At 45.0% G+C, this 27,431-nt stretch overlaps 6 protein-coding genes across 6 annotated transcripts; 1 reads left to right on the top strand and 5 right to left on the bottom strand.

Annotated features, from left to right (window-relative positions):
- Nucleotides 1-448: 448 nt before the first annotated feature.
- Nucleotides 449-748, bottom strand: EDB91DRAFT_1029637 (uncharacterized protein; the record flags this gene model as incomplete). The annotated part of the gene is made up of 1 exon (XM_041312693.1): nt 449-748. A coding segment is annotated over one exon (300 nt), but the record flags the coding sequence as incomplete, so codon positions are not given.
- A 3,819-nt stretch (nt 749-4,567) lies between these two features.
- On the bottom strand, nt 4,568-6,003 carry EDB91DRAFT_1082117 (uncharacterized protein; the record flags this gene model as incomplete). Its single annotated transcript, XM_041315459.1, has 6 exons — nt 4,568-4,703; nt 4,755-5,516; nt 5,547-5,624; nt 5,674-5,759; nt 5,819-5,879; nt 5,975-6,003. 6 exons carry the CDS (start codon nt 6,001-6,003, stop codon nt 4,568-4,570), a joined length of 1,152 nt encoding a protein of 383 aa, XP_041177103.1.
- Nucleotides 6,004-8,657: 2,654 nt separating this feature from the next.
- EDB91DRAFT_1053375 (uncharacterized protein) lies at nt 8,658-9,599 on the top strand (the record flags this gene model as incomplete). Its single annotated transcript, XM_041313744.1, has 5 exons — nt 8,658-8,812; nt 8,859-8,994; nt 9,044-9,247; nt 9,301-9,455; nt 9,509-9,599. 5 exons carry the CDS (start codon nt 8,658-8,660, stop codon nt 9,597-9,599), a joined length of 741 nt encoding a protein of 246 aa, XP_041177102.1.
- Nucleotides 9,600-14,566: 4,967 nt separating this feature from the next.
- On the bottom strand, nt 14,567-16,696 carry EDB91DRAFT_1248463 (uncharacterized protein; the record flags this gene model as incomplete). The annotated part of the gene is made up of 3 exons (XM_041322943.1): nt 14,567-14,917; nt 16,377-16,484; nt 16,532-16,696. The coding sequence occupies 3 exons, from the start codon at nt 16,694-16,696 to the stop codon at nt 14,567-14,569; spliced, it is 624 nt and encodes a 207-aa protein (XP_041177101.1).
- A 3,498-nt stretch (nt 16,697-20,194) lies between these two features.
- EDB91DRAFT_1007444 (uncharacterized protein) lies at nt 20,195-20,368 on the bottom strand (the record flags this gene model as incomplete). The annotated part of the gene is made up of 1 exon (XM_041312347.1): nt 20,195-20,368. A coding segment is annotated over one exon (174 nt), but the record flags the coding sequence as incomplete, so codon positions are not given.
- A 6,169-nt stretch (nt 20,369-26,537) lies between these two features.
- Nucleotides 26,538-26,816, bottom strand: EDB91DRAFT_1053398 (uncharacterized protein; the record flags this gene model as incomplete). The annotated part of the gene is made up of 1 exon (XM_041313748.1): nt 26,538-26,816. A coding segment is annotated over one exon (279 nt), but the record flags the coding sequence as incomplete, so codon positions are not given.
- Between the last annotated feature and the right edge of the window lie 615 nt (nt 26,817-27,431).

The raw sequence follows: 27,431 nt of genomic DNA, 5'->3' as shown, positions 1-27,431 counted from the left end.
AATAAACTGTTTGATCGTTTCTGGTAGCTACGAAACACTGTTAGCACAACCGTCTAGTAGCAGGCAGTGTTTGGGTGCACTTACAGTAGGAATGAATGCTACAGGATGACATGCACCAGAAGTAGGGCAGGCGTGTGTACTTGGACTGGTTTCTGAAAAATAGATAAACTGGCCATGCCGAAGCAATCCCAAACTGTGCTAAGTGCGTTGAATCTGACCAAAACATAAGCCCAGCAATAACTCTCTCCAATGTACAACTGTCACTTCTCTGCTCCTTCTGCAAATTGTCGTGTGCTTTAATCCATGCATCTGACGTATAGAGCTCATCATAGAGACACTGCTCTTGACTGGTTGCAGGGGACATCCAAAAGCACTTGAAGGGAGTGAAATGAAACCATTTTGATGCTGCTTCAGAGAAAGCAGCACAAATGACGGCTGTGAGCAGACGGTACTGGAACCCTGGGACAGTAAATGGCTGTCCATTCCTGCTTGGATTTCTCTCTCTAGTCGGTACCAGGATCTCTGTGGCTGTCTCTTTCCAACTGTCCCTTTGGAAGATATCGTTGTCATCAAGACTGGCTTCAGATGAATCAAAATGCCCCATTTCTGTATGGGCGTCGAAGCCATTCAGATCCTGTACGCTGAAATCTTCTGCTGATAGGACTTCCTTGACTAGTCGAGTTACCTTAGCTTCGCATAATTGGTTGCCTCCTGTCATCATCCAAGTCATGAGGCGCCAGATGCTCATGTTTTGCCAAGGCCAAGGAGGTGCCTTCGGGGAAGACGTTACCCTGGTATTGGATGGTTCAGGGTTTGAATCTGGATGAAAGTTGGATAGCTGGTCTGCAGAGACAAATGCATTTGAGTCATGTGTTGGTTGATGATGGTACTCCCTTCCGATACCAAAAAGATTTATGGACATCTGTAAAGAGTCAAAAACATGGAGAATTACTTGGCGAATGGTTGGTGGAGGTGATTGTTGGACAGGGGGAGGTGGCACAGGAGGCTCATCTCTAAATTGCACAGGTAACTGGTGAGTCTGAGTGGGGTGAGTGCCTTCAGGAGTAGGAGTTGATATAGGTGGCTCAGACTGCACCTCTTGTGAGATGCTAGGTAGTCTAGGCTCCATTGATACTTGAGGTGAGAGAGGGTGATGCTGAGGGGTTGTATCACATGATGCAAAGGGACCACTGCTGCTAGGAGATGTGGTCATAACACTGCACGAAGACCTGGCTGCAGCAAGCTAGTCTTGTCAAATGAAATTTGGGCCAGGGTAAAGCAGAAGACTCACTTGAGTAGTGCTGAGCTTTATTTTCTTTGCCATAGATTCCTCTTGCGTGACTTCCGCGGCTCGTTTGAAATGTAGCGACTGTAGTGTCAGCTGCTGTTGCCAATGGGGGCAACTTGTCTGGTGGCGCGTTAAGCCACTTGGCGCTGAAAACGACCAGCCGCAGGTTGAATGGCACTTGAAGTAGTGGCTCATTAGGATGACGAGAAGAAAGAATGTAGCTAGGAGCGAAATAAAGTAAGTGAGGACTCCAGATCTGGCCCTCATGCAGGCTATTCCCCACCCTGCTGGAGAGGTAAGGGTAGCCTCTCCACCAGGCTGCAGCTGGAACATAATATTTGTAAATAAGGTCAGCCACAGTCGTAGACTCTGATACACCAAAATGACATGTAGTGCTATATCTCAGAACTCACCAGTTCAAGTCACACACATCAAGTGCACTGTGATGCTCCCAACAGAACTCGAGAGACAGATATTCATTCTAGCCACTGACTCCGTGCAAAGAGCATTCTCCTTCTTAGTGGTTGCACAGAGGGTACATTCCTGGTAAGTGGTCACCTCCAGGTCAGAGAGATATTAAGACCCACCCTTGTTACAGGATGGAAAGGCTTCTTTATTGAAAAGTAGTTTTATCTGATGAAATAACAGCCAGCCACTTCCTGTCGTCCATGCACATTTGATCGCTGAACCATTCTGAAGGAGTGGTTCAATCTTTATGTGTCAAGGGTGATGTACTGCCAAGTACTGCTGCCGACATCCTTTCACTATGCAGAAATACACAAAACCTTGCACTATGGATCACTCCATCAGATTTGGCCAGAGAACCTAACCCTCTGCTGCATCCCCTGAATGTGCTTCCGCTAAAATAACTATCGCTTAGTATTTCCCATATATTCGATCACACACCACTCATATCCCTTTCCACTGTCCCAGTCTTCAGTAAGCTCACTCATCTAGAAATTTTCAATGACTGGGTAATGTGGAGTTCCATGGTTGGTTTGGAGCATCTTCAGCAATTGACTCACCTTTGTTTGCGTGTTCACACAAAGAGAACTAAGCCAGCACTGGTGATGTCATTGTTTAGGAACCTGTCCTTGCAAGTTCTTGTTTTCCGCGTGTCAGAGGACCTTAAGATGGTGCAAAGCTTCTTAGAGTGCACTGATCTTATTGACCCTTGCATTGTGCTGGTAAACTATGCTCTTGTTGACCTGAATGATTTCAGAAGTGGTGATATTACATCGCTATGGCAGAATGCTGAGCAAATAATCGAGCAGAGGCGTGCTATTAAACAAGGTAAGTCCGAGTCTCACAACCTTGCTTTACTACTGACACGAGGCTGACAGCCCGACTTGCTGGCACCTTTTCCCGCTGATCACTCATCCACCATGCACATTTTGACACATTTATTCATTGTCTTTGCTGCATTCCTTGTCCGCACCACTCATATTGTCATTGTCGCTTGTTGTTGTCGCTCTGACTCGCTATTATCGTCTTGGTGACTTGTTTTCAGATGTTCTCACTCACGCTCACTTTCAAATCATCATTGCCCGCACTCACTGCTCATTTTCGCCATCACTTGTTCCTGCTTGCACTGTACTCGCTCTTTCTCCATTGCTTGTTCTGCTTCACTTATTGCACTCGCCTTTTCTCCATTGGTTGTTCCGCTTTGCTTATTGCACTCTATTGGCTGAACCTTATTTTACGGTACAATGTCTGTAGTTCTTACCAATTTTCAGAGATAACAGAATTTCAACACTGCATTGCCGCATATACAAGATCTGCTGCAACTTAAACATGAGAATGGCGTGCTCTGTTGAGTCAGCATGTATTGGAACACACAGCATCTGACCAACTCCTGCTCTGACTTGGCTGGGTGGTAATCATTGTCATGCAGTTGAAATAAATCGAATAAAACAATGCTGGACAGTCAGCTCCTAGATAAAATGAAGAAAGAGGGATTATTACCTTCACCTGCAGCCCGATACCCAATGTCGTCCATTATAAGCAATGTGGAAATCGAAACCCATCCATGTAGCTCCTATCCTTCAATCGAAGAGTTTCTCACTAAGCTTGAGAGGGCGGAACCAAGAAGGCAGTGGGTCAAGAAATTCCTTTGCCCAGTGACTTTGATGGGGGTCAGGACACTGGATGATATGGAAATCGTGTCACCAGAGAGCCTCACCACTTTCCACAGGCTCTGCCCACTCATGGTGATGGATTTCTTTGTCCATGTTATTAATAGCCTCGATGAAATCCATGCATGCGATTTGCTAAAGCGGAAGGCCTGTTCAATTTGTATGACTATGACACATGCATAGCGGGTTTCAAATTGCCAAGCAGGTGAGAGTCTAACTAATTAAAACCTGATGGCAAACAAGCCTAAGTTATCAATATTAGTAGCTCCTGCCAAGCCGTATTCATATCCCAAAGAATCTAATATGGAGGAGAGCACACATTGACTTGAGACCCAGGCGTGTGTACATAGGTGTAAAATCATAGTGCATCCTCAACCCAGACTCCCTTTGAAGCATCTTTAAATGTATCATTAGTTTCTGTAGGATCAACATGTGTGAATCAACGATACAGATATTGTGATGTGTGCACTTACTACAGGTCCCAGGCTTTTTTGGGGTGAACTTGACCATGTATGTTGGCCAGTCTATGAGGATGTTCTCGACATTCATGACAATACAATTGCCACAGACATTGAACTTCTCACTGTAGTCAATGGTGAGAGGTAGTGTAATACCAGACATTAGAAATTAGAAAATGTATAAGAAAAGATATAGACACATCACAAGACAAAGCACCGCTGTCACCACCTACATGGGTGGGTCAGGCTTGGGCCTGTAGCCTCCGCCCTGATGCATCGAACAATTTGATATGCAGATACCTTAATGTTACTTAGAAGCAGAAGTACAGCGAGTAAGTGATGAACTGAGACATTACCGAACAAGCAAACTAGTCCCAAGATCTTTCCAACTGTTCTATGTAGTACATGTAGTAATAGTACAGAAAAAAACAGCTGCTGGTACATAAAGACACAAGGCACAAAACAACAACAGTAATGCACGAGTCATGTACATTGGCAAGCTTTAATGAGAAACACGATGTACACTTGTTTGAGTGTACTAGAATACATGTTGCTAAAACTTGAGAGCGCACTTTAGTGAATGTCCAATTAGAAATCATCTAGTAGTACTTACCAGTGACGTCATGACCGTCTAGTCCTCTTGGAGGCTCTGGAAGAGATCTCCGCTGCTTCAGCTTTGCATTTGATCAAATTCTCGTGCCAGGTGGAGTAATGTGTATAGCCCATCTGCTGTGCAGCATTCCGCAGGTGGGCATGAATTTCTTCCAATCTATAGGCGACACTAGAGGCACCCATGTACGAATGAGCTGGAGGGGGTCAGGGCTGGGAGATGCGATTAGGGGTATATATCATGATTATTAAATTTATACTTACCTGTCATTGATCTCCTCCAAGATGGTAGATGCCTCTGCAATGTTGGATTCATTGTCAATGTTGGACTCATCTATGATGTCAGAGTTGTCGGACAAGGCACTGGACTCCTCCTCCTCTTCCACCATGAGTTCTTCAATGTAGGTGATGGTGGTGTCCCTGACACTCTCAAATGTGCAATGGAAAAGCTGCTGCAGGTTGTCAAGGCTTGTGACGTCCATGTTGGGACACAATTGCATGTCATCGTGATCAGATACAGCTACACCTAGAGATGGAAGGAAACTCATGCCAGTTGTGAAGTATCGCGAATCATGATCATAGAGATCAAATGGCCCATCATCAGGATGGAGCCAAGTAGTAACGACAATGGTGAGGGGCGATACCCAAGTGTGGGTAAAGCCTGTGACCAGACTGAAGACCGGTGAATCATCCTTTTGAAGCCATTTGTGGTATAAGGTGACCTTATCCTTCTTCGACAGTTTTTGGAATGCACGCGATGATTCTGCTGGTGGGGAGTAGCGGTGATTTTCTAGGATATCGAATAGTGTGACGGCCTGCATGTGTCGGTTACAGGTGACGGAACATTGGAGTTTGGCGATGGTAGCATCCCAAGTCTGCAAGCGCACAACCTCGGTCCCCCAAAGCTGCAGATGCCCTCTGTCTCCATTGTGGAACTCAACCAATGCATCAGGGATACCAAGGGCTTTCTCTGTAGACCCCACCTCTCCCTCCCCCCTGAGGGTCGAGTTCATCTGGACTATGAAGCTACCGAGTGCCTCATCGATAGGGTCTCACAATGGCTTGAGAATATTCTCATGGATTGGAGTAGGCAGGGTTGCAACCAATTGGTTGGACAATGGGGAATATGATAGTCTGAAAGAAAGAGTTGTTAGTGATTATTGGATTATCGCACACAACTTACTTGTATTGATTGAATTGGTGATTATCATCTTCGGTGATGGCCTCCATAATGAAATCCCAATCATCGATGGAGACATCAGAAAAGGTCTTTGGGATGAGTCAGCGTGCGAGATTACCGTGGGAAACTGTGCCTTAAGGCCTCATACCTTGCAATCAGTGTTGGTGCCCTCAGGCTGTCCTTCTCTGAGAAAAGCGATAATCTGCCTGCTGCAAAACTATCACAAAAGCTCAACCTAGGTGTGAATGTCCAAAGGGAAGAACTGACTATCTCTTTTGGGAATTTCGGGTTTTGGCTCTTTTACCAAGGAAGAGGTTGCAAGATGAAAACCATGGAAAATTTGATCCAATGCTGCAGGATTTGAAGGTGGAATTGCAGCCAAATGGGAAGTCCGTTTGATGAGCTGAGGGGAACTTGCTCCTAGAGAGGTCCCTTTGTATTGTGTTGCAGGTTTTCTTGCCTGACAGTTGTTGCTCTTTGCTTGGCCTTATCCATGATCGCAGGGGCTGTCAAGAAGACAACAAGTGTCACAATCGGCATTTTCCACCCAGGATCCCATTGCGAGCATATGTAGATCAGATTGAATATTGAAGTGAGTACTTGAGTAAGTACATTGTATTGTATGTATTATGTTCTCGACAAAGGGCACAGGATCAAGAATTCTGATATGAACCTTTTCAAAAAAGTCTGTGGTATAGGTTCACTGTACAGACTCAGTAAGGTGTTTCGGTTGCAATGTATCTCGTCATCTCACCAGCTTGCTCTGCTAGTCCTTACTGGCACACCTGTACAAAATAATCTGGTCGAGTTATGGGGTCTCTTGAACTGGCTATACCCAACTATATTCACTGGTCCTTCACAGCGACTCTTGTTCCACGATTCCTTCAACCTCTAGCTGCTCGTTGATGACTGTCTGCAGTTTCACCATCATTGAACATCATGGCAGGCTATACTATTCTTGTACTGGATACAAATATTATCCTATCTTCTCTAGCAATCGCATCCATCATTGAGCTTCAAATTCTACGCTTTTCACTGCATTGCAGATCTGCCAAAGAACTGTTGTTTGTTTTTCAATGGCTTCTGCAACCTTCAGGAGAACTTCAAGGGACTGTACTGAACTCCCCATACCCTCAACTGCCCTTCCTAGCTTCCTACGTTTCTGTGGCAGCACTTCAGTGGCAGGCATTGGTGCTGTGCACTGCGCATTTGTAATATCAAGTCCAAAACTCCTCTGATCCTGCATGCAACTGCAGGTAAGTATTTTGAAGCAGTGGTATTGCCAATATTGAACTGGCACTCACAGAGTCTTGATCGGAGTCAAGCGTCTTTCACTTTGAATGTGACAGTGGCTCATGAATTCTTTTGCTCATGGTTTCCCCCCCTGGAATCAGAACTGTTAGAACGGCCACATTCAATCTGGAATTTATGACTTGGGGCTAGGCCACTACAGTGCATGGAGCAGTGCCAGGGGAGAACAATGCTGGTGTGTGTCCCATCTAGCTCTCCATTGCTGACATAACTTAGTCACAAATGTATTAAGGGTGTGTATGGCTTGCCCTAGTTCCAGGATATGGAAAACTTCAAGTTGTTTCCGAAGTATTTATCCCCGTTTTTTGATGTTCATCTACCATTTAGTTCTGAACAGTCTACCGACACGTAAATCGGCAAGATCTTATACGCGGTGTGAATTAACATTGGATCAAACTTGAATGTGCGCTGATTCCTTTATATTACTCAGGCTATAATGAAATTTTCTTGTTCCTCCACTCCATGCTTTTCAAACGTGAGGTCTATTTCAGATGTCGCAGACTCCCCTCTCAGACAATAACTTACCTGTTGATATTGTAGCTCCCTTGAAGAGACAAATTGATGTTCTTCAGGCGCAAAATGAAGTGCTCCGCAAGGAACCTTGCAAAGAGAAAAGGTGTGTCCGACCTTCAAACACGTGTCCATGCTATTGATTTAACTGCAGTAACCACTGCCATATTGAGGGTAGAGCAATTCGACGACTAGTTTGTCTGACCAGTTATATTGGACAATTAGTTGTGGAACATGATCGACATATGGTACTTGGTGCTGTCAGCGAATACAATGCAGACAAGTTCGAGTCTGAGGATCCCGAGTAAGTCATTTTCCATTGCCAGTGACTAAAGCTAACAGTTAACTTCTATTAGTGATAATAGACGGTACAGATCATTCAAGAAACTTCTTGTATCATGCCCATCTATACATAAACTAACAAAGTCATTGGTTGAGGACTGTTAAGGTCATGCTCAAGGGAGAGGTTACTCAAAGGGCTTTGGCTTCAGCTCGTGCGCTGCGCCCCTTACCCGAGTACGTGCCCTTAATTTCCGGGGGACAGAGGGGAAGTCCGACGGAAGTCCGGGGAATTCCAGAGGACAGAAGTCGGTGGAGTTCGGTGGAACTCCAGAAGACTATTTGGGGACGGAGTAAGGCTACTACAGAAGTCCGGAGTAGAAACAGAACAGAGGTTAGACTACCCTAAGGTAGAGCTGGAGAAGTAGTCCCAAGGTTTAACCCCTAAGACTTGGAGGTGGACAAGAGATGAGACTCAAGTCTGGAGATTGCAGGAATGAGCAGAACTAAGATGATATTCAAACTAAGGAGTTCCAGAGTATTACAGGGGTTTATATACTGTAGGTATCATGTAAGTAAATCAGTCAGCAAAGGTAAGGGCTATATATGAAGCATGTGGAAAGTCTATTAGTAAGTGTAATGGATCAAAGCAGTGAAGTCGGAAATGAAGTAAGAATGGAGGGATCAGTGGAATAGCAGAAAGATGGAGGACTGGACTTTAATGAAGTAGATCCAGAATTCCGGATCCGGAGGTATGGGATATGACAAGGACCATGACCTGGCATTTGTGTACAGCCAGGTGAGACATTGCAATGAGTAGGCCTTGCTTAAATAACACTTTCTTCTAGCTGAATAAAGAAGCTGATTCAGCTAGGGCAGATGATACAATGAAACTCAAGACACTTGTCATTTCTTGGTTATCAGAGTGTACCCCACCACCAGACCCCATTCTTTACACTTATGACAAGACTGGCCATGGTTTCTACAACAATGCAACAGGAAGGCTTCTATGTCCTGTCAATCACGACTGGAACAACTCTGAGTAAGTTTTGTTTGTTGGGCAACACCTTTGTTGACCAATTTAGCAGTGTTCAACAATATATTTGGGACTACCACCCTGATTATAGGGTGACAGCTTACTCTTGGCCGACACTCTTGTATGATGGACATTACAACGCTAGGAATCCTAGAGATGGCCTATTTAAAGGGAAGTTGCTATTAAAGGTATGATTTGCTGTGCAGATGATCAGCACTTTCCTGAAATGAGCTACAGACATTTAAAGCCATATTTACATCTCCCACCTCTACAGAGCTTGATGACCCAGAGCAGACCAGTTCTAATGAGGTTTCTGCACATGGACATTCAAAGTGCCGAAGGATTTGGACAAGTGGCGAGTGGCACACACATTGTGATGTCGCAGGGCTACTCAACATGAAATCCACTCAACCGCGGGCAATTGCATATGCCACTGTCCAGGTATAAAGTATGACTTCTGATTGGCACCTTGCATTGTTAATGTGATGGCTTAGCTTTGCTTTGCTTTGTCCCATGCTAGCTTGTGGCGGATCATGGATGATGACTTCAACAGCAAAGTTTTCTATAACCATATTGTTGATTTCTTTGAGCTTCCCCCAACACAAGATGCAGCAAATGAAGTAGATGATATTTTACTATGGTGGAACTAGTGAGTAGTCTGCCGCTGCTCTTTGTCCTCCATCTCATTATATTGCATATTAGCAAAGTTTTCGGTCGCAAATATGTGTCTGTTTATCACCCCCAAAGGGTTGAACAGTTGTCAGTTGCTCGGACATGGGCTGGACAAGCCTAATTGGCTCCAAACTTGCAATGCTTCTCCCTTCCTTCGCTATCTCCCTTCCTCTACTGTCTCCCTCACCTCTGCTATCTCTCTCCTTCTGCCATCTCTGCCTCCCTCCTTCTACTGCCTCCCTCCTTCTACTGTCTCCATCTCCGTCTCCATTTCCATTTCCATCTCCCTCCTTCTATTGTCTCTCTCTCTGTCATCTCCACCTCCCTCTCTCTGTCATCTCCATCTCCCTTTCTCTGTCGTCTCTGTCTCCCTTCCTCTGCCATCTCCCTCCTTACACCATGTCCCCCCTTCTGCCTTCTGCCTCCTTCTGCCGTTTCCTTCCCTCTGCCATCTCCGTCTCCATCTTCTTCCCTTTTCCATCTCCTTCCCTCTGCTGTCTCCCTCCCTCAGCTACCATTTCTGTCTCTGTCCCTCTTCCATCTTTCCCCTTCCACCGTCTCCCCATCAATGACACTGTTGCTATGGTTCCTACATATAATACTTCCTACTTGTATAAGTAGTACATACTATGTGATTTGTATGTGTCCCACGGGTAAAGCTACCCAAAATTACAAACAATAGCATTGTGAGTTGTTCCTGGTTTATCATGATATATGTGCATCACATTGCAATGGTAATTTGGCATTGTATAGTTGAGGATACAATACCTGTTTGTCATTCATTAGCTGGTTCTCAACAAATTGTTTGCACTGGGACATCAAAACTGTATTGCTCTTATGAAGCAATTACCCATCTATGTTACATATAGCAAAACATAACATATCTTTCACTTTAGTAAACGAAGACTCATGGTGTCAGAAACTTTCTATAAGATAATTTATGTCTGGTATTTTTCATTGGTTTAGACATGGAACAACTTTACTTACTCCGTCTGCCAGACACATGAGAACCATTGACAGTATTTGGATGCACTAGTCTCATACACTATCAGGTTGGACGTGATTGCTAATGCTAACCAAAGCAGAGCAGAACAGAGGGGACGGATGCGAGAGTGTGGGGTTTAGTTCTGATGCACGGGAAGTCGGACGAGCGGAGGAACGGAGGGGTGGAGGAGCAGAGGGATGGGGGGACGGAGGAATGGAGAAGCGGAGGAACGGAGAAGCAGAGGAACAGAGAAGCAGAGGAACAGAGAAGCAGAGGAATGGAGAAGTGGAGGAGGAGGGAAGTGGCTGACCTAGGGAGTCAATCCCCTAGGTCAGCAAACAGGTGTTTGACTTGGGTTAAGCCTAAGTCAAAGGACAGAAGAGCAGGGCTTAGAAAAGGTAATATTCCGACTGAGTATCTACAGACAAATGTACACATGTTTATATACTCTAAGTGATGAGCATAGGATAGCAGAAGGCTATGTGCTGAGTGTACAGGATTACAATAGGATGACTGAGACATACGAGAATAAGGCTTGGGGAACAGTATGTACACGACGGATCAGAATCACTAGGGTATAGGGATTACCGGTGATCTGAAAAGCGGAACTATGATACTAAATGGGGATAGGACCAGTTGAGTGGTTCCTAGTCTAGGAGTGGACCGGTGAGGCGGTCAGATGGACTAATAGTTGGGTGGGACAAGATGAGCAGAACCGAGTGGGTCGGAAAAGTGGAGGGAGTAGGAGTAGGATTGGGTGGACTGATAGGGCAGAGGAGTGGAACCCCAGATAAGGTCGAATGGAAGGGGTATAATGTCAGAGGACATAGGGGTAGTGTTGGAAGAGCGGAATGGGGTTGGGCGGAGGTAGCAGGGCTAATCCTGCTGAGATGCACTTCGTGCATTGTTAGAGAAGGAGGAATGGAGTGGACGGGGAAACAGGGGATCGGACCAGGGGTGGGAATGTTCACAGGTGGTATTGGAGGTGCTTGGATCCGGTATATGACATTGGACGTGATTGCTACTGCTAAAAACTAAGTTTCAGTATTATCATACCTAGATTCATCCAATTAATGCTAAATATAGGTCATCATGATTGTTGTTACTTGAGGAGGATAACAATGTAGGTGTATATATAACCTGATGTGACTGGCAGGTCTGTCTAAATATGATATAAATTAATCACTAATCAAGCATCCGTAAATAAGCTGCACAACCGGCAACAATGGTCTGAAGCATGGAAACTACATACTATAAACATATCAAGCATGTTTTTCAATCTGTTTTAGTTTTTACACAGTCAAATTCATTCAACTAATGCCAGACACAGGTTATTGTGATAAAGATTGGTCATAAGGGATAACAGTATATCCCTATACAAGACTATGGCTTCTGCAGTGCCATATTTTATCTGATTATAGGTATTGTTGGGATTATAATGTGTATATAAGGGTTTATCATAGATCTTGGTTTTCAGTGATGTGGTATTTGGATTTTAAAACTAAGTTGGAATCATTTTGGCGTTGTGCCTGTCCGGCCCAGATGCATGCCCCTTTCATGTGTTTTTGACTACAACTTACCTAGTGTATCCTATTGCATTTATCTAGAGTGTTGAAGTGAATTGAAGAACAAGGCAGTTGCAGCGCGACTAATTTGTAACCATTATTAACCTGGAATTAATAGGTTTTTTTTTTATTCCAATTTTTTGTCCATTGAGAGTGAAACTCTATGTAGGACAGTACTGTCTAGTCTTGGGACCCCATGTCCCAACCCTGACTCAAATCCTGACTCAAATCCCCAAATGCATTGATGTAGGGCATGCCCCCATCAATCCACTGTTCCCACCAGCTGTTTTAGATGGGTGATTTGTCAAAGAGGGGGTGACTATAAGTAGACTTGTGTGTATGTAACTGACTATGAGGCAAATAACATGTGCTCAGCTGCTTGCACAGACCTAACAGAAATCAAGTAGGATGTGCAATAGGTTAAGATATGAGTGTCCAGAAGGGCTGGTGAGACAGGAACATGTCTTGGGTTTCCTGTGTTAGAGTTGGTGTGCATGGGATCTTCTGGCAGGTCATAATTTTCTGGTTGACTGAGGTCCTAGGGTTAAACCATTGATCTCATGTTGATGAGCAATAGAGAGGATATATTAGTTGGTTATGGGTTGAGGCACTGGTGAATTTGATTCATGGTAGGATCTTCATCAGGAAAAGTGTATGTTACTTAAGCTTTTCTTAAAGACACTTGAATGAGGCTTAGAGCAATTCAAGAACAAATCAAGTCTAAATGCGCTAAGACAGACACTCTTAAAATAATTTGATCCAAATTCTTGATTTTTGACTTGACCATATCTTAATGCGCTAATTCCAAAACAAAACTCGTGGATTGCAAGCAATGGTAAAGAGGGGATTAAGACACTCATTCAGACAGACAAACTAAAGGGTAGTGCAAGGGTGATATAAGCAATGAAAACATTAGAATTGCAGCAGTATGATGGTGAAAAAAGTGAGAGGCGGCAAGAATGGGCAGCAATAGGACAGAAAGCAAGCAAGGAACTGTAGCAAGAGTGACAGCAGCGACTTGCAGACAGTTTGAATGACTCAGATAACACAAAAAATGTAGCAAAATTTACCATGATGTTGATGAAGCACAAGTGAACACCAGCATTGGTCGGACTTGTTTGAAGGGAGGAGGACAAAGGCTATACAACACTATAAATGAGCTGAATGGCGGTACTTCTGAAGGAATAGGAGGAAGTACCTGAGATGAAGCGCCAGGAGAGAAACATTGAAGACTGCATCACCTTTGTAGAGAGTTGTCAGTGGTGCACATAGAATCAGTACAAAAAAACACCTTCAATGAAAGGCAAAGATGTCAGCATACTCTTCATCAATATCCTCATCTTGGGCATCTGTCATATACCGGATCCGGGCACCTCCAATACCACCTGTGAACATCCCCACCCCTGGTCTGACCCCCTGTTTTGCCGTCCGCTCCATCCCTCCTTCTCTGACAATGCATGAAGTGCACCTCAGCAGGACTAGCCCTGCTACCTCCTGCCCAACTCCGCTCCACTCCTCTGACACTACCCCTATTTCCTCCGACACCATATCCCTACCATCCGACCCTATCTGGGGTTCCGCTTCTCCGCCCTATCGGTCTGCCCAATCCTATTCCTACTCCCTCCGCTTTTCCAACCTGCTTGGTTCCTTCAGTTCTGCTTGTGTTGCCCCACCCGATGATTAGTCTGCTCGACCGCCTCACCTGGTCCACTCCTAGACTAGGAACCACTCAACTGGTCCTATCTCCATTTAGTATCATAGTTCCGCTTTTTGGATCACCAGTAATCCCTATACCCAAGTGATTTCTGATCCATCGTGTACATACTATTCTCCAAGCCTCTTTTTGTATGTCTCAGTCATCTCTCTTGTAATCCTGTACACTCAGCACATAGCCTTCTGCTATGCTATGCTACTTACTTAGAGTATATGAACATATGTACATCTGTCTGTAGATCCTTAGTCTGAATATCACCTTTTCTAAGTCCTGCTCTTCTGTCCTTTGACTTAGGCTTAACCTGAGTCAACTCCTATTTGCCAACCTAGGGGATTGACTCCCTAGGTTGGTCTCTTCCCCGCTGTTCTGCTGTTCTGCTGTTCTGCTGTTCTGCTGTTCCACTGTTCCACTGTTCCACTGTTCACTGTTCCACTGTTCCACTGTTCCACTGTTCCACTGTTCCACTGTTCCACTGTTCCACTGTTCCACTGTTCCACTGTTCCACTGTTCCACTGTTCCACTGTTCCACTGTTCCACTGTTCCACTGTTCCACTGTTCCACTGTTCCACTGTTCTGCTGTTCTGCTGTTCCCCCATCCCTCCATTCCTCCATTCCTCTGCTCATCTGACTCCCTGCACATCAGCTGCCTTTCCCACACGTCGGAACTGATCCCAGCACCCTGCTACATCTGTCCCCTTCATTCTGCTCTGCTTCAGACTTGTCCGAGCAGTCCTTTCTGCTCCACTTCTACTGTGTTTCCGACCACAGTAGCCTTCAACCTCTCTTCTGTTGGGAGGAACAACCCCCGCCTGACTTCCCCGTGCTCACCTAGTAGTCCGTTGGTCCTCCTTCGGAGGACCCCCGTTCTGACGTTCTGCCCTCTTTGACCATCCATCATGGGTGGTGGTGGGTTTCATGTATTGTTGCACCTGTTTGATGATGGTTTTCATATTGCTGGAGGGAATGTGATTGATTGCCTGCAAAAACATTGAGATGTTGTATCCCCACAGTGGCTCTGAAAAAGTCTTGTTCTTGCTGATCACAGCAGTCCACTGTTCCCTGTTGGCAGCTGAAGCCTTGCCCTTTTGTGTTGCCTTCTTCTTGCCCTTGGCAATGGTGGACTTGACCTCAAAGCTCATCTGTTTGGTTGACAGAAGATGAAGAGCATGCTTGACCTAGGTAAAAATAAGCATGATGATTAAAATTAGTCATGAAAATAATCACTGCTGCTCAGGAGAGCACAAGGGCTGTTTGACAAGATTGCTCCTTGCTCATAAGTGATGGGATGAAGCTGTGGCCTTGTGTATAGTTGAGGTGTGCTGCAAATGTTTGCAGGATGAAAATGAACTGCCACATTCCTGTCCACAGCTCCAGGATGGAAAATTGGTCAGAATATGACAGACACAAACACAATTGGATGTGACAAACCTTTTTGTCATCTGATTTGATGTTTGCAAATAGCCACCTGTTGTTGTCAAGCCAAAAATCAGTGAAATCAGCATGGTGTAGGAAGCCGATTGCTACTGAGCTAGTATCCCCTATCTTTCCGATCCTCTCTGACCCACTTTCCCACACTGCCACTCCACATCGACATCAGCCGATGATCAGCCCAGTCGGTCACAATCGATCCAAGTCGGACATTGTCTGCACACGCAATTGGTCACTGTCCATTGTCTCATGTCATTGGCCTGTCATCTACTGGTACATATATCTTTTACTTTGATCGCTTTCCATCCCCATTTGCATAATCGGACCGCTTATCAGCCTTTTATCGCCCCACCTCACACCTTATTACATGGACACAGAGAATCGAGTATTTAGCAATCCATGAGGCATCTTAAGCGACCCAAAGTTCCCCTTCATCGCTTAGTCTCATTTACTATATATTCCACCCATGTTCTTAGTAGTTTCTCTAGCAAATTCTCACTTGGAACAATTTCTTGTGTGATTTCTCATTGAGTCGTCGGCCAACTCTCTTAAATGTTCGCTCATCATACTACACACACACCTCTTCTATTCCACTCATTCATCACTCAGGAATGCTCAGAACCGCTCCACTTTGCTCCACTTTGCTCCACTTTGCTCAGCTGAGTCAGCATCAGCATCGGCATTGACATCAACTATTAGGTTGGACAATACAACTTGTTGTTCATGGTTTGCATTGCACTGCTTCCCCTATAGGGTCAAACACACTTGAATTGGCTGCAGTAGCACTGATATCACAATAGCAACTGAACCCCACAATGACTGTCCATGTCATCATAAAGTGGGTCAGCTGCCATGAATGTCATGAACATCATGACAGCTGCAGAGCCAAATCCACCATGCCATTCACTTTAGCGCTGCTTTGTCTACATGAAAGAATATCAATTATTGATCAGGGAGATAGTTTGTGAGACTTACAACTTGATAGACCACACTTCCTGGGACAATGGTCTGGCTCATCAATGATGGCTTTCCATCATAAATGACTGTCCAAGCTTCCTTTAGGATTGGAATGAGGGCATCATCTTTGATGAGCCATGGATCAATGTTGTCTCCACCAGCAGCATGGGCGACAGTGGGAATGAAAATGCCACACCATGTGTTGTTGTCGAGGCAGTCAGCTGGGAGGTCACTATTCTTCTATTTCACCTTCATGACTTCTCTGGTGCCCTTTTCAGGCTTCAGTCTGGTTTCTGTTTTGATGTGCTTGGTGGGTGGAGCCTCATCAGAATCATTATTGATGACTTCCATGTTCATCTAAAGAGTTATTGAGTACCACATAGTGCATCATTTTATTAACATACCATTATCGTTGTCCACTTACTTGCTTGAGCAGGGTTGGAGTGTTCTTCAATGACTGAATCCTCATTACCATCATCACCATCACCATCACCCTCCATATCCTCCAAGAACATAAGATCTTGAGCAGAATTGTTGCTGAAGCCCATAGTGATGTTAACATGCTCCATTTTGAGAAGGGCATTATGATCATGTTGTGAAGGCAGAGGCAGAGGCAGTGTGAGTAAACTGCTCCTAACCTCAATGATGTCCTACAAAGTACTTAGAATTAAATCAGAGGTTAAATTTTAAATACACAACTGGCACCACAACATTCTGCAAACCACTAGGCTTTTTAATTCCTACAAGTGCATGTGCTGCCATATACTTGGGATGATCATCCTCATCTGGAAAGCATCCTGCACCCTTTGAATTGAATTGTTGCTAAAGACTAAGTTAGTTGGAGTTCCTGGTGAAGGAGTTGCAGTGCTTGCAGCCATTGTTGCCCTGGTGAGTTGTGAGAGTGCTGTGTTGGTGGACTGATTGAGAGATGATGTTGCCAGGCTTTTTGGCATTTTCACTGAGTGGGAATTCTTCTTGATATTTACCTTGTGAACCCTCTGGGCCCATGTTGTGATAGCACCTATGTATGCTTGCTTCAAATCACTGGTAAAATCATTGAGTAGGTTCCAATAGAAGAGTGTGGGTGTGGTCAGTAACAACATGGTGGTTTATGATCAAAGTACTTGTGCCAGAGTTCTGCCTTTGCCAATTAAGTCATGTGATGCATGCGGACTTGACTTCACATCAGCATCTGATGTTGACTTGGAAATGAGGATAGACGTTGACAGCATCATGATGCACTGTTTTCTGCATACATTTCCTCTTTCCTTGCATTGCTCCAGGATCTTCATCAGCTTCATCAACTTGAAGCTTTTCCACTGCATCTCCCTGACCTTGCAAACTGGCTCCACCATCCACACCAGCTGGTTCTTTACTTGATTGATTGACAGCTAGAGGTCCAGCTTCAGAGGGAGTGCTTGCTGGAGTTGCCTTTCCACCATGAAGAATGGGACAAGGATGTGGTTTCTTTGGAGCCAAGGTGTTGGTCTGCTGAAGAGAGAGCTTTTCCTGTGCAGTGGCAACTCATTCAATGCCCTTCTGGGTCTTCTCTTCCTTCTCTTGGTTCACTTGCTGGACACGGGCATTCTCTGCTTCTGTTAAGGTCGTGCTCAAGGGAAGAGTAACTCAAAGGGCTTGACTTCAGCTTGTGCACTGTGCCCCTTACCCAAGTACATGCCCTTAATTTCTGAGAGGCAGAGGGGAAGTCTGACTGGAAGTCCGGGTAAGTTCCGGAGGTCAGACACAGGGGGAGTTCAGTAGAACTCCTGGAAGGCTAGGAGTGAATAGAGTAAGACTACTTCGGACAAGTCCGGAGTAGAAATGGAACAAAGTTAGACTACCCTAGGGTAGAGCCAGAGATATAGTCTTAAGGATTAACCCTAAGACTCAGAGGTGGACAGGAGATCAGACTCAAGTCTGGAGAAGCAGGAATGAGCAGAACTAAGATGATATTTGAACTGAGGAGGTACCAGAGTTTTACAGGAGTTTATATACTGTAGGTATCATGTAAGTAATCAGTCAGCAAAGTAAAAACTATGCCTGAAGCATATGGGAAGTCTATTAATATGTGTATAACAGATCAAAGAAATGAAGTCGGAAATGAAGTGAAGACAGGACAGTATCAGTAAGCAAAACAGAAAGGTGTACAACCAGTAACTGGAGAGCAATATTCTAAAAGGAGATAGATGTGAGTACAGAGATGAAGGCGGAGTGCCGGGTGGACAATAGGACAGAGAAAAGGATGGAAACCTGGACTTTCATGAGGGAGAATCCAGAGTTCCGGGTCCAGAGGTATGGAATATGACACATATCCACAATCCACACAAGTCTTCTCCACTGTCATATACCTGATCCGACCACTCCAATATTAATATCCACTCCGCTTTCTGACCACCTCCACTCCATCCATCCTCTGCTCCATCCAATCACAGTCTGCATTCCGCTCCTATGCTTCTGCTCGACCACCCAACCAGTCACCTTCCATAACGTCTCCATTCAACTGGAACCGCTTTCCCCTTTTAGATATATACTTTCCTCTTCGATACATAGACCCTTACTTCCGGATCACTGGTAATTCCTCTTACCGCCCTATCACTGATCCGATGCGTACATATTGATATCTGCTCCAACTTATGTCTTCACCTGTGTAAGTACTTACAAATTATATCCTTGGTACATAGCTTTACAACATAGTTATCCTGACCACTGCCTCATACTTAGAAGTATATAGCATATCCTGTACTTAGATATTGTCTCCAGTCTTAATATTACTGTCATATACTTGATCTGACCGCTCTAATATCAATATCCGCTCCACTTTCCGACCCCCTCCACTCCATCCATCCTCTGCTCCATCCAATCACAAGTCCGCATTGCACCCTACGCTTCTGCTCAACCGCTCAACCGGTCCCCTTCCATAACATCTCCATTCAACTGGACCTCTTTCCCCTTTTAGATATATGCTTTCCCTTTCGGTACATAGACCCTTACTTCCGGATCACCGGTAATTCCTATTACCAGCTCGATCGCTGATCCGACACATACATATCGATATCCACTCCGACATGTGTCTTCACCTGTGTAAGCACTTACAAATTATATCCTTGGTACATAGCTTTACAACATAGTTATCCTGGTCACTGCCTCATACATAGAAGTATATAACATATCATGTACTTAGATATTTTTGGCAGTCTTAATATTACTCGTCTTCTTGCAGTTACCTCTTGTGAGAATTCTCAGTAGGACCTTGCCTCCTCTGGACACAAGTCTCAACTTGTTGTCACCTCCGACCCTCCGACCCTCCACTCCGACTTAGAGCCATGCTCTAAGTCTTTCCCTTATTACTCCTCCCCTATCAAATATTCTCCTTTGTCCCTCCACATTATCCTCTGCCTTCCCCAACCCTACTGAACATTCCCCTTGTTCCTATCCACCCTCTGCATCACTCCCCGCCTTCTCTGCTCCACTCCTAGTCAGCCCGCCACTAGTAGCTCTTACTCCCCGACCCTCAAAGTGGACCCAAGTGGTCCACTCGTCCTATCGTCGGACAACATCAGACCCACTCCAAATTCGGGGCACGTACTCGGCTAAGGGCACAGCGCAAGAGCTGAAGCCAAGCCCCGACCCCTCTGCTTCCTGAGTCGGCACGGTACCTAACAATTACTTGTCTTCTTGTAGTTACTACTTGTGAGAATTCTCAGTAGGACCTTGCCTCCTCTGGACACAAGTTTCATCTTGTTGTCACCTCTGACTTTCTGCTCCAACTTAGAGCCGTGCTCTAAGTCTCCCCCTTTACTTCTCCACCCCTACCAATCATCTCCCTTGCTCCTATCCACCCTCCGCCTTATCCTCCACCTTCTCCGCTCCACTCCTAGTTGGCCCGCCACTATTAGCACTTACCTCCCTGGCCCTCAAAGCGGACCAAAGCAGACCACTTGTCCTATCGTCGGACAACGTCGGACCTGCTCCAAATTCGGGGCACGTACTCGGCTAAGGGCGCAGCGCAAGAGCTGAAGCCAAGCCCCAACCCCTCTGCTTCTTGAGCCCAGCACAGGTACCTAACAGTACTGGGTCAAGGTTTTTTTTGCAAGTCCAACAGCACTGCAAATTGAGGGTTGATATTTGTAGTTCTTGGAGTCAGCAGTAAGCTTATCATCAATCAAGGCCATGGCCAGAATGACCATAGCAAGGTTGGGAGTTGACTGAGAAAAGAATGAAGTAGTGTCTTTGAGGATCTGGTTAGGAGTCTGATTTAGGTCAGTACACACAGCCAAACTTGCACCTACTCCACACACCTTCAGAATGTCTCACAGCTGGCCAACAATCAACCACTCATAATCCAACAACTCAAGATCCCTCAATCCCATGTCTCTCCACTGTGTAATCACATCAACTGCTTTGCAATGTTTTCATGTGTAGTGCAACATATCAAAGGTTAAATTCCAACGAGTTGCAACATCTCATGGGATGTTCATAACTGGCATTTTATGGTCTTACAGGATGCTGTGCTAAGCAGGGAGGAGCTTGTTAGTGGAATTGATGACCTTGAATGCAAGTGTCTGAAGCTGCACAATACATCAGCTAAGGTACTTTCTTTTGTGATGTACTGACCTTAACCAGTACTAACTTAACTGGCCGAATGTTCACTTGCAGTTTCTTGCACTTGTCATTCATCAACAGTTCCATTTCATCGACAAGGCCATTAGTATCATCCACTGGATCATCACTTTCACTGTTCTCTTCAACATCCATGTCGACGTCAAGTTCCACAGACTCATCATCACTCAAGCCACCATTGTAGATGTTCACTTCATCCATCTTACCCTTCAGTTTGACATCAAACTCTCATATGAGCACTTTTGCAACAAGATTGACAGTGTGCAAAAAGCACTGTGTGTGAGCTGCCTTACCGCCAAAATCAGGGAGCATGATCACCAGCCTTTTGAGCATCACTGTATTGTTGGATGCATTATCACATGTGATACTGAGGATCTATCACTTGGTGAGTCCTATTGTGCGTCTTATGATGGTATCATTGTGTACTCACTTTATCTGTTATTCCATAATATTTTAGGACTTGTTCAAATGCCGCTGCAAGCTCTTTCCCAGTATGGGACTGATAATCAGTTAGACACCGCATTTAGTCTAACTTGGTGAGTCGAGTGCTCACTTTGGGAACCTCAACAATGTCTAATGGTATGCTTAGTGGGATTCCATTGTGCTCAAGATGCACTAACAGTGCTACAAGGGTGCAGTGGTTTGGTGATGTCCATCTGTCAGTGGTAAAATTGAGTTTCCCATTGTATTCCTGGTGAGTTGGTTAGCTTTGTGCATGCATCCAACTGATCAACAATGTGCCTTTGCCATTTTAGTGATTTGTTGTCTAGTCTTGGCAAACACCAGTCTAGCAGCACGTGATTTCTGCTCTGAAAGTAACTACATCAACATCACAACATATCTGTCAAGCTGTCATCCTACTTCATCTCAGTCTTGGTATGCTGATGATGCGAGTACATTACCTTACCCTTCCCTTTTCATTTGAATGCAGTTGTAATTGATCCATCCTTCAGAACACTGCTAACAATCTTCATATGAACTTCATCAGCATGCTTGGTGTCATCTGTGGCTGCCATGACTTCATTGCCCCAGCAAGACTTTACACACATGTTCCCCATGGAGCGTGCATCTTTTTATCAAGGAAGCTGCCAGACCTTAGCCTTGTACCCCTTGGCCAAGCACTTGAAGGAATGTGCTTGACAGCCATCAATTGTCTCAATCATAGGGGTAGGATCAAAAAATGCATAGATCAGTGAGATCCATTCCTTCATCAATCTTTCTATTGATCACTAATGTTAGCTTGTGCTTTAGACTTGCAATGTGGCTTACTGAGTTTGTCTTCTGTGCTCTCTTCCTTGTCTGCACTTGCTTCTTCATCTGTGCTTGCTTGCTTGTTGTCATTGGTGTTAGCATCTTCACTTGCATCATAACTGATGATGATTGCATTTCAATGTAATGCATCTTCTTCTTCTTCCTTGGTGTGAACCACTGGCTGCCTTTGTGGGTCCCCCCTGACTCTGGGAGGTGCTTCTTCAATTTCTTTACCATGTTCTTGGGTTGACTTGACCTTCTTGGGCTGGGTGCTGGTCACACTAGTACCAGCATCATCATTCTTGCATTTTTTTGATGGGCCTTCCCTGCCTCTCATCTAGTGCAGCCTTTGCTTTATCTGTTAGTTTTGTAATACACTTGGCAGTGCTTGAGATAAAAGTGGGGTGCATGGTGTGATGATTGCAACAGTAGTTTTTAGACTTTAAGTTTGCATGCCATCTGCATAGCCTACTCGGAGTTTTGAATTGGGTATTTGCTTTCAAACCCAGACCAAGGGTGTGGGTAGGGGTGTGGGTACCCCAAGCATGAACCCCCATGGGTTATGCATACCCATACTATTCCCTAGGTGAAAATGGAGCCCCTTCTTCACTAAAGAAAACGAGGGTGGGTAAGGTAAATGTACTCCTCTGTGAGTTGTCCAGTGATGAGAGTGAAGGTGATCTCGATGAGTCACCTATTGATCCTCAGTCACCATGGGCAAGGGAGTTTCACCTTTATCTCAATACCACTATCTTGATGCTAGAGAGCATGTCTGTTATACAGTGGTGGGGGGTGAGTCCATTTGACATCCTTGTATCTTACCCTACTAAGTTAAACTTGCAGTTAAATGCTCAGCAATACTCAGTGTTGTTGAAAGTAAACTTGTTACGGCTGTGCTTATCGTGCTTCTTTTTCCCTTGATCCATGCTTACTACGCATGTCTCTTATCATGCTATATTTAGTTTGGTATTACTCAGACGCCTCATTGCTTATGCATGTGCTTACTGATACATACCTATTATTACGTCATACCCTGTACCCAGTATACTATATAAACCCTGGCTAGGTGACGCTGATTCTTCAGCTTAACCTACGCTGGTTTTCCTCTGAACATCTGACTTGATTCTAAGTTACCTCTTCGGTACTTAGTCTTTACTTGAACTTGGACATTCTTTAGACATCTGTCTAGAACGTATCGACAGACCTTTGGTCTTTTTGATTATTGTTTGCCTGTGTTATACTTCGGCGTAACAAAACTCGCCAATGTCTGTTATCATTTGTTATTATCTTGGACTCTTTCTGTTTACTATATTATATCACTGTCTATGTTTATTTATACCTCAGCAGTTCTTTCGCCAACACTGAGGTATGTATCTCAACCATTTGCACACCCACTCTCTCTTACAATTAATTGTTTCCAGACTCGTCTATTAGGTACTGTCAATGTACAGTGGTTCTTTTACCAATGCCGAGACTCATCTATTAGCTTATTTTTCCAACAGGTTATGAGCCCCGACTCGAACTGAGTCAGGAACCAAAGCTTTAAAAGTTGTTATTGTTAAGGTCGTGCTCAAGGGAAAGACTACTCAAAGGGCTTTGGCTTCAGCTTGTGTGCTGCGCCCCTTACCCAAGTACGTGCCCTTAATTTCCAGTGGGCAGAGGGGAAGTCCAATGGAAGTCCAGGGAGTTCTGGAGGACAAACGTCGGTGGAGTTCGGCGGAACTCCAGAAGTCTATGTGGGAATGGAGTAAGGCTACTACAGAAGTCCGGAGTAGAAACAGAACAGAGGTTAGACTACCCTAAGGTAGAGCTGGAGAAGTAGTCCTAAGGTTTAACCCCTAAGACTTGGAGGTGGACAAGAGATGAGACTCAAGTCTGGAGATTGCAGGAATGAGCAGAACTAAGATGATATTCAAACTAAGGAGTTCCAGAGTATTACAGGGGTTTATATACTGTAGGTATCATGTAAGTAAATCAGTCAGCAAAGGTAAGGGCTATGTATGAAGCATGTGGAAAGTCTATTAGTAAGTGTGACAGATCAAAGCAGTGAAGTCAGAAATGAAGTAAGAATGGACGGATCAGTAAGCATAGCAGAAAAGGACATAACCGGTAACCGGAGCAATAGTTATTCTAAAAGGAGTTAGGGGTGGGTGCGGAGATGAAGGCGGAGCACCGAGCGGAATAGCAGGACGAGAACCGGACTTCAATGGAGTGGATCCGGAATTCTGGATCTGGAGGTACAGGATATGACAGTTATCCCCTCTCGTTGCATCATCCCGCCACTCATATTAATTTGTCAGTCCTTTGCTAACATTGTCATGGGAAAATACAATCACATCCCCGAGCTACTGGGGTCAGAAAACTATGTTGGTTTGTCCACTAAGATGCAGTACGCACTCGTGTGCAAAGACCTGTGGTGTCATGTCAACAACAAGTCCAATCCTTCTGACCTTCTTGGTCAACCTTCTCATATGCCTGCCGCTGCTGATCCACTCAATGTCACCACCTCTGACAAAGCATTAATGCGCTTGTGGTTGCTGGATGTCATGAAAGCTAAGGATCTAATCACATGATGTCTCAGTCCTTCTGTCAGTGCACTTGTATCTTGCTCACATACTGTTACTGTGTGGAAAGCATGGGAAACGCTCAAAGAGCACTACAATCACAATGATATCAGTTCACAATATCAAATCCGCCAGCAGTTGCAGGTGCTATGCATGAAGGACTCAGCAGATGTGTCAAATTTCATCGGGCAGCATGCTGCTTTATGAGAACACCTCATTGACTCAGGGGCACCATATGGTGATGTGGATGCAATCTTTAACCTACTCATGGGTTTACCGCTCACACCAATCTGGCAACAACACAAAGCTCAACTTGAGCAATGCATGTATGATGATCAGATCACAGTATCATCCACTTCTACCCTGCCTACTTTTACCTTCAAGACCTGCATGTCACGAATCACCACCAAAGCTGCACATCATGTCAATATACAATCAATTCAATCTGCATGCCCTGGGTCTGAGTATGCTAATGCTGTTGCTGCACCATCTTCCACTGCAGTTGCCAGTATCAATGCCATCACTGGACTGCGCAAGCACAAGCATAACCCACAAGGTGTCTTCTGCACCATGTCAGGTTGCAACAAAGGTGATCATGACCACACTCATTGCTAAGCAGCAGCAGCTATTACGTCATCTGTGCCCACAGTACCTGCTGTCATACCTCCTGCTCCTTCACCTCACATTGCTGCTGTGGCTGCTTCTATCGCCAGCTTGTACGAAGATGTCTCATTTGTGTCCATTGCCGAACTTCCTGATCATGAAGTCGCTTGTGCTCTCCCACTCCCCTTCTCCATCATTCTTGACTCAGGGACCACCGTAACTCTCATCAAAGATTGTAATCTCTTCCACACCTACTCTACTGAAGACCCAATCAGTGTCAACACTGCCAATTATGGTATTCTTCAGACTGCAGGATGAGGCACATGTGTGGCCTGGCTCACAATTGGGGGGCAATGCATGCGTCTCCGCATGTCGAACTGCCTTCAGAGCTCATTCAGTGTACAACTCCGTGTTAGACAGGCCAGCCAAGGGACATAATATCCCATATTAAATGGGCCAGCGGACCATGGGCCGATGTCATAATATCCTCGATGTTGATGGGTGGGCCAATGTTGCCACTATGTGTAAGGGATTTGATAGAGATGGGAGGGCCAAGATATTTGAATGATGTAGACTAGTGGGCAGATGGAACTATCGATTGCATAGGTGGATGGGCCAATGGGACTGTACATCATATAGACAGATGGGCCGATCGACATGTGGATTGTATAGATGGATGGGCCAATGGAACTGTCAATTTTATAAACGGATGGGCCGATCGACCTGTAGATTGTATAGACGGATGGGCCAATGGGACTGTACATTACATAGACGGATGGGCCGATCGACCTGTAGATTGTATAGACGGATGGGCTGATGGGATTGTACATTAAATAGACGGATGGGCCGATGAAACTGTCGATTATATAAATGGATGGGCCGATCGACCTGTAGATTGTATAGACGGATGGGCCAATGGGACTGTAAATTGAATAGATGGATGGGCCGATCAACCTGTAGATTGTATAGATGGATGGGCTGATGGGACTGTACATTACATAGACGGATGGCCGATAGGACTGTAAATTAAATAGACTGGATGGGCCAATAAGATTGTACATTAAATAGACAGATGGGCTGATCAACCTGTAGATTGTATAGACAGATGGGCCGATAGAACTATCGATTTTATAGACCGATGACCTAGGAAGACAGATATTAACTCGGTGATACTGGACGTTGGAATGTGTTACTCGGTGCTCAGTACTCAGGCCTGAGTGGTTGGCTATGGGTGGTCGGGACCCGGGACTGACTTGGCGTGTGATGCTCGGTGCTTGACACTCAATGATTACAACCTGATCAAAAGTATTCAATGCTCAACATTCGGTCAGGGCTCAATTGCTTTCTCAGAGGTATGGAATTTATGAATATACTAATGACCTTCCTTGGCCGATGTTTCACCAAATGGAATCTTTACCGAATCCATCATGGCCCATCCACATGAAGGAACACCTGCATAAATATGGACTGAATCCCTCATATACCATGCCCAAGCAACCCGATCCCCTGCTATTTCATGGACCCCATGCCTGACTATCCTTCCTGAAAATGCTATCATGACCCCAGGATCATACATGAACTCCAGCTGAAGGCTGGGCATGCTCATGTGAGCATTAGAATAATTCCCCACAGTTGTGAGAATGTCAAACCACTCAGGAGATGATAAGTGTCCTTCAGGGATATCAATTTGCTGTATCTTGCAATATTGATCTGCATCTGAACTGTGATCGAGGAATCTGAATGATCAAATGGAAGATCCGGATCTGCAATCCGACTCACTGGGATTGTGATATGCTTTGATGAGGCGATCGACCAATCAATCACAAGCCATCACCAGATTGGTGTCTAGGTGAGGAGAAGGTATGACCGGATCCCCTCCCATCTTGTCCGCATTGAATTTCTGTTCAGTATATTCACTCGCCTCATGGGCGATGGTTGGGGCCCAAGAGATCCAGAAGGATATCTCAATCTTGGAGTCTGGGGACACATTCATGATGAAGGGATGTATTTGATGGTGGGAAATGCGATGGTGAGTATAAGATGATGCCTACAATTCGGCTTTAAGGTGGATATCAGATCTGGGGTGGCGGAGATTGCGAGGATCAGATAGGGCCACATGATGCATGATCTTGGTATAGAGCACCGATGACCGAGTACCGAACATTGAGTATCAAAGATGCACCGAGTACCAGTGATTGAACCGAGGGCCGAATACCGAATATCAAGTATCCCAGGTAGTATCACAGAGTCAATGATCCATACCGAG

This window comes from Suillus paluster, assembly GCF_016628075.1.
Source record: "Suillus paluster strain FC165 chromosome Unknown EDB91scaffold_26, whole genome shotgun sequence".
In the NCBI taxonomy this organism is placed as follows: domain Eukaryota; kingdom Fungi; phylum Basidiomycota; class Agaricomycetes; order Boletales; family Suillaceae; genus Suillus; species Suillus paluster.
Note: the sequence above shows the minus strand (reverse complement) of the source record. Positions and strands in the feature narration are given on the sequence as shown.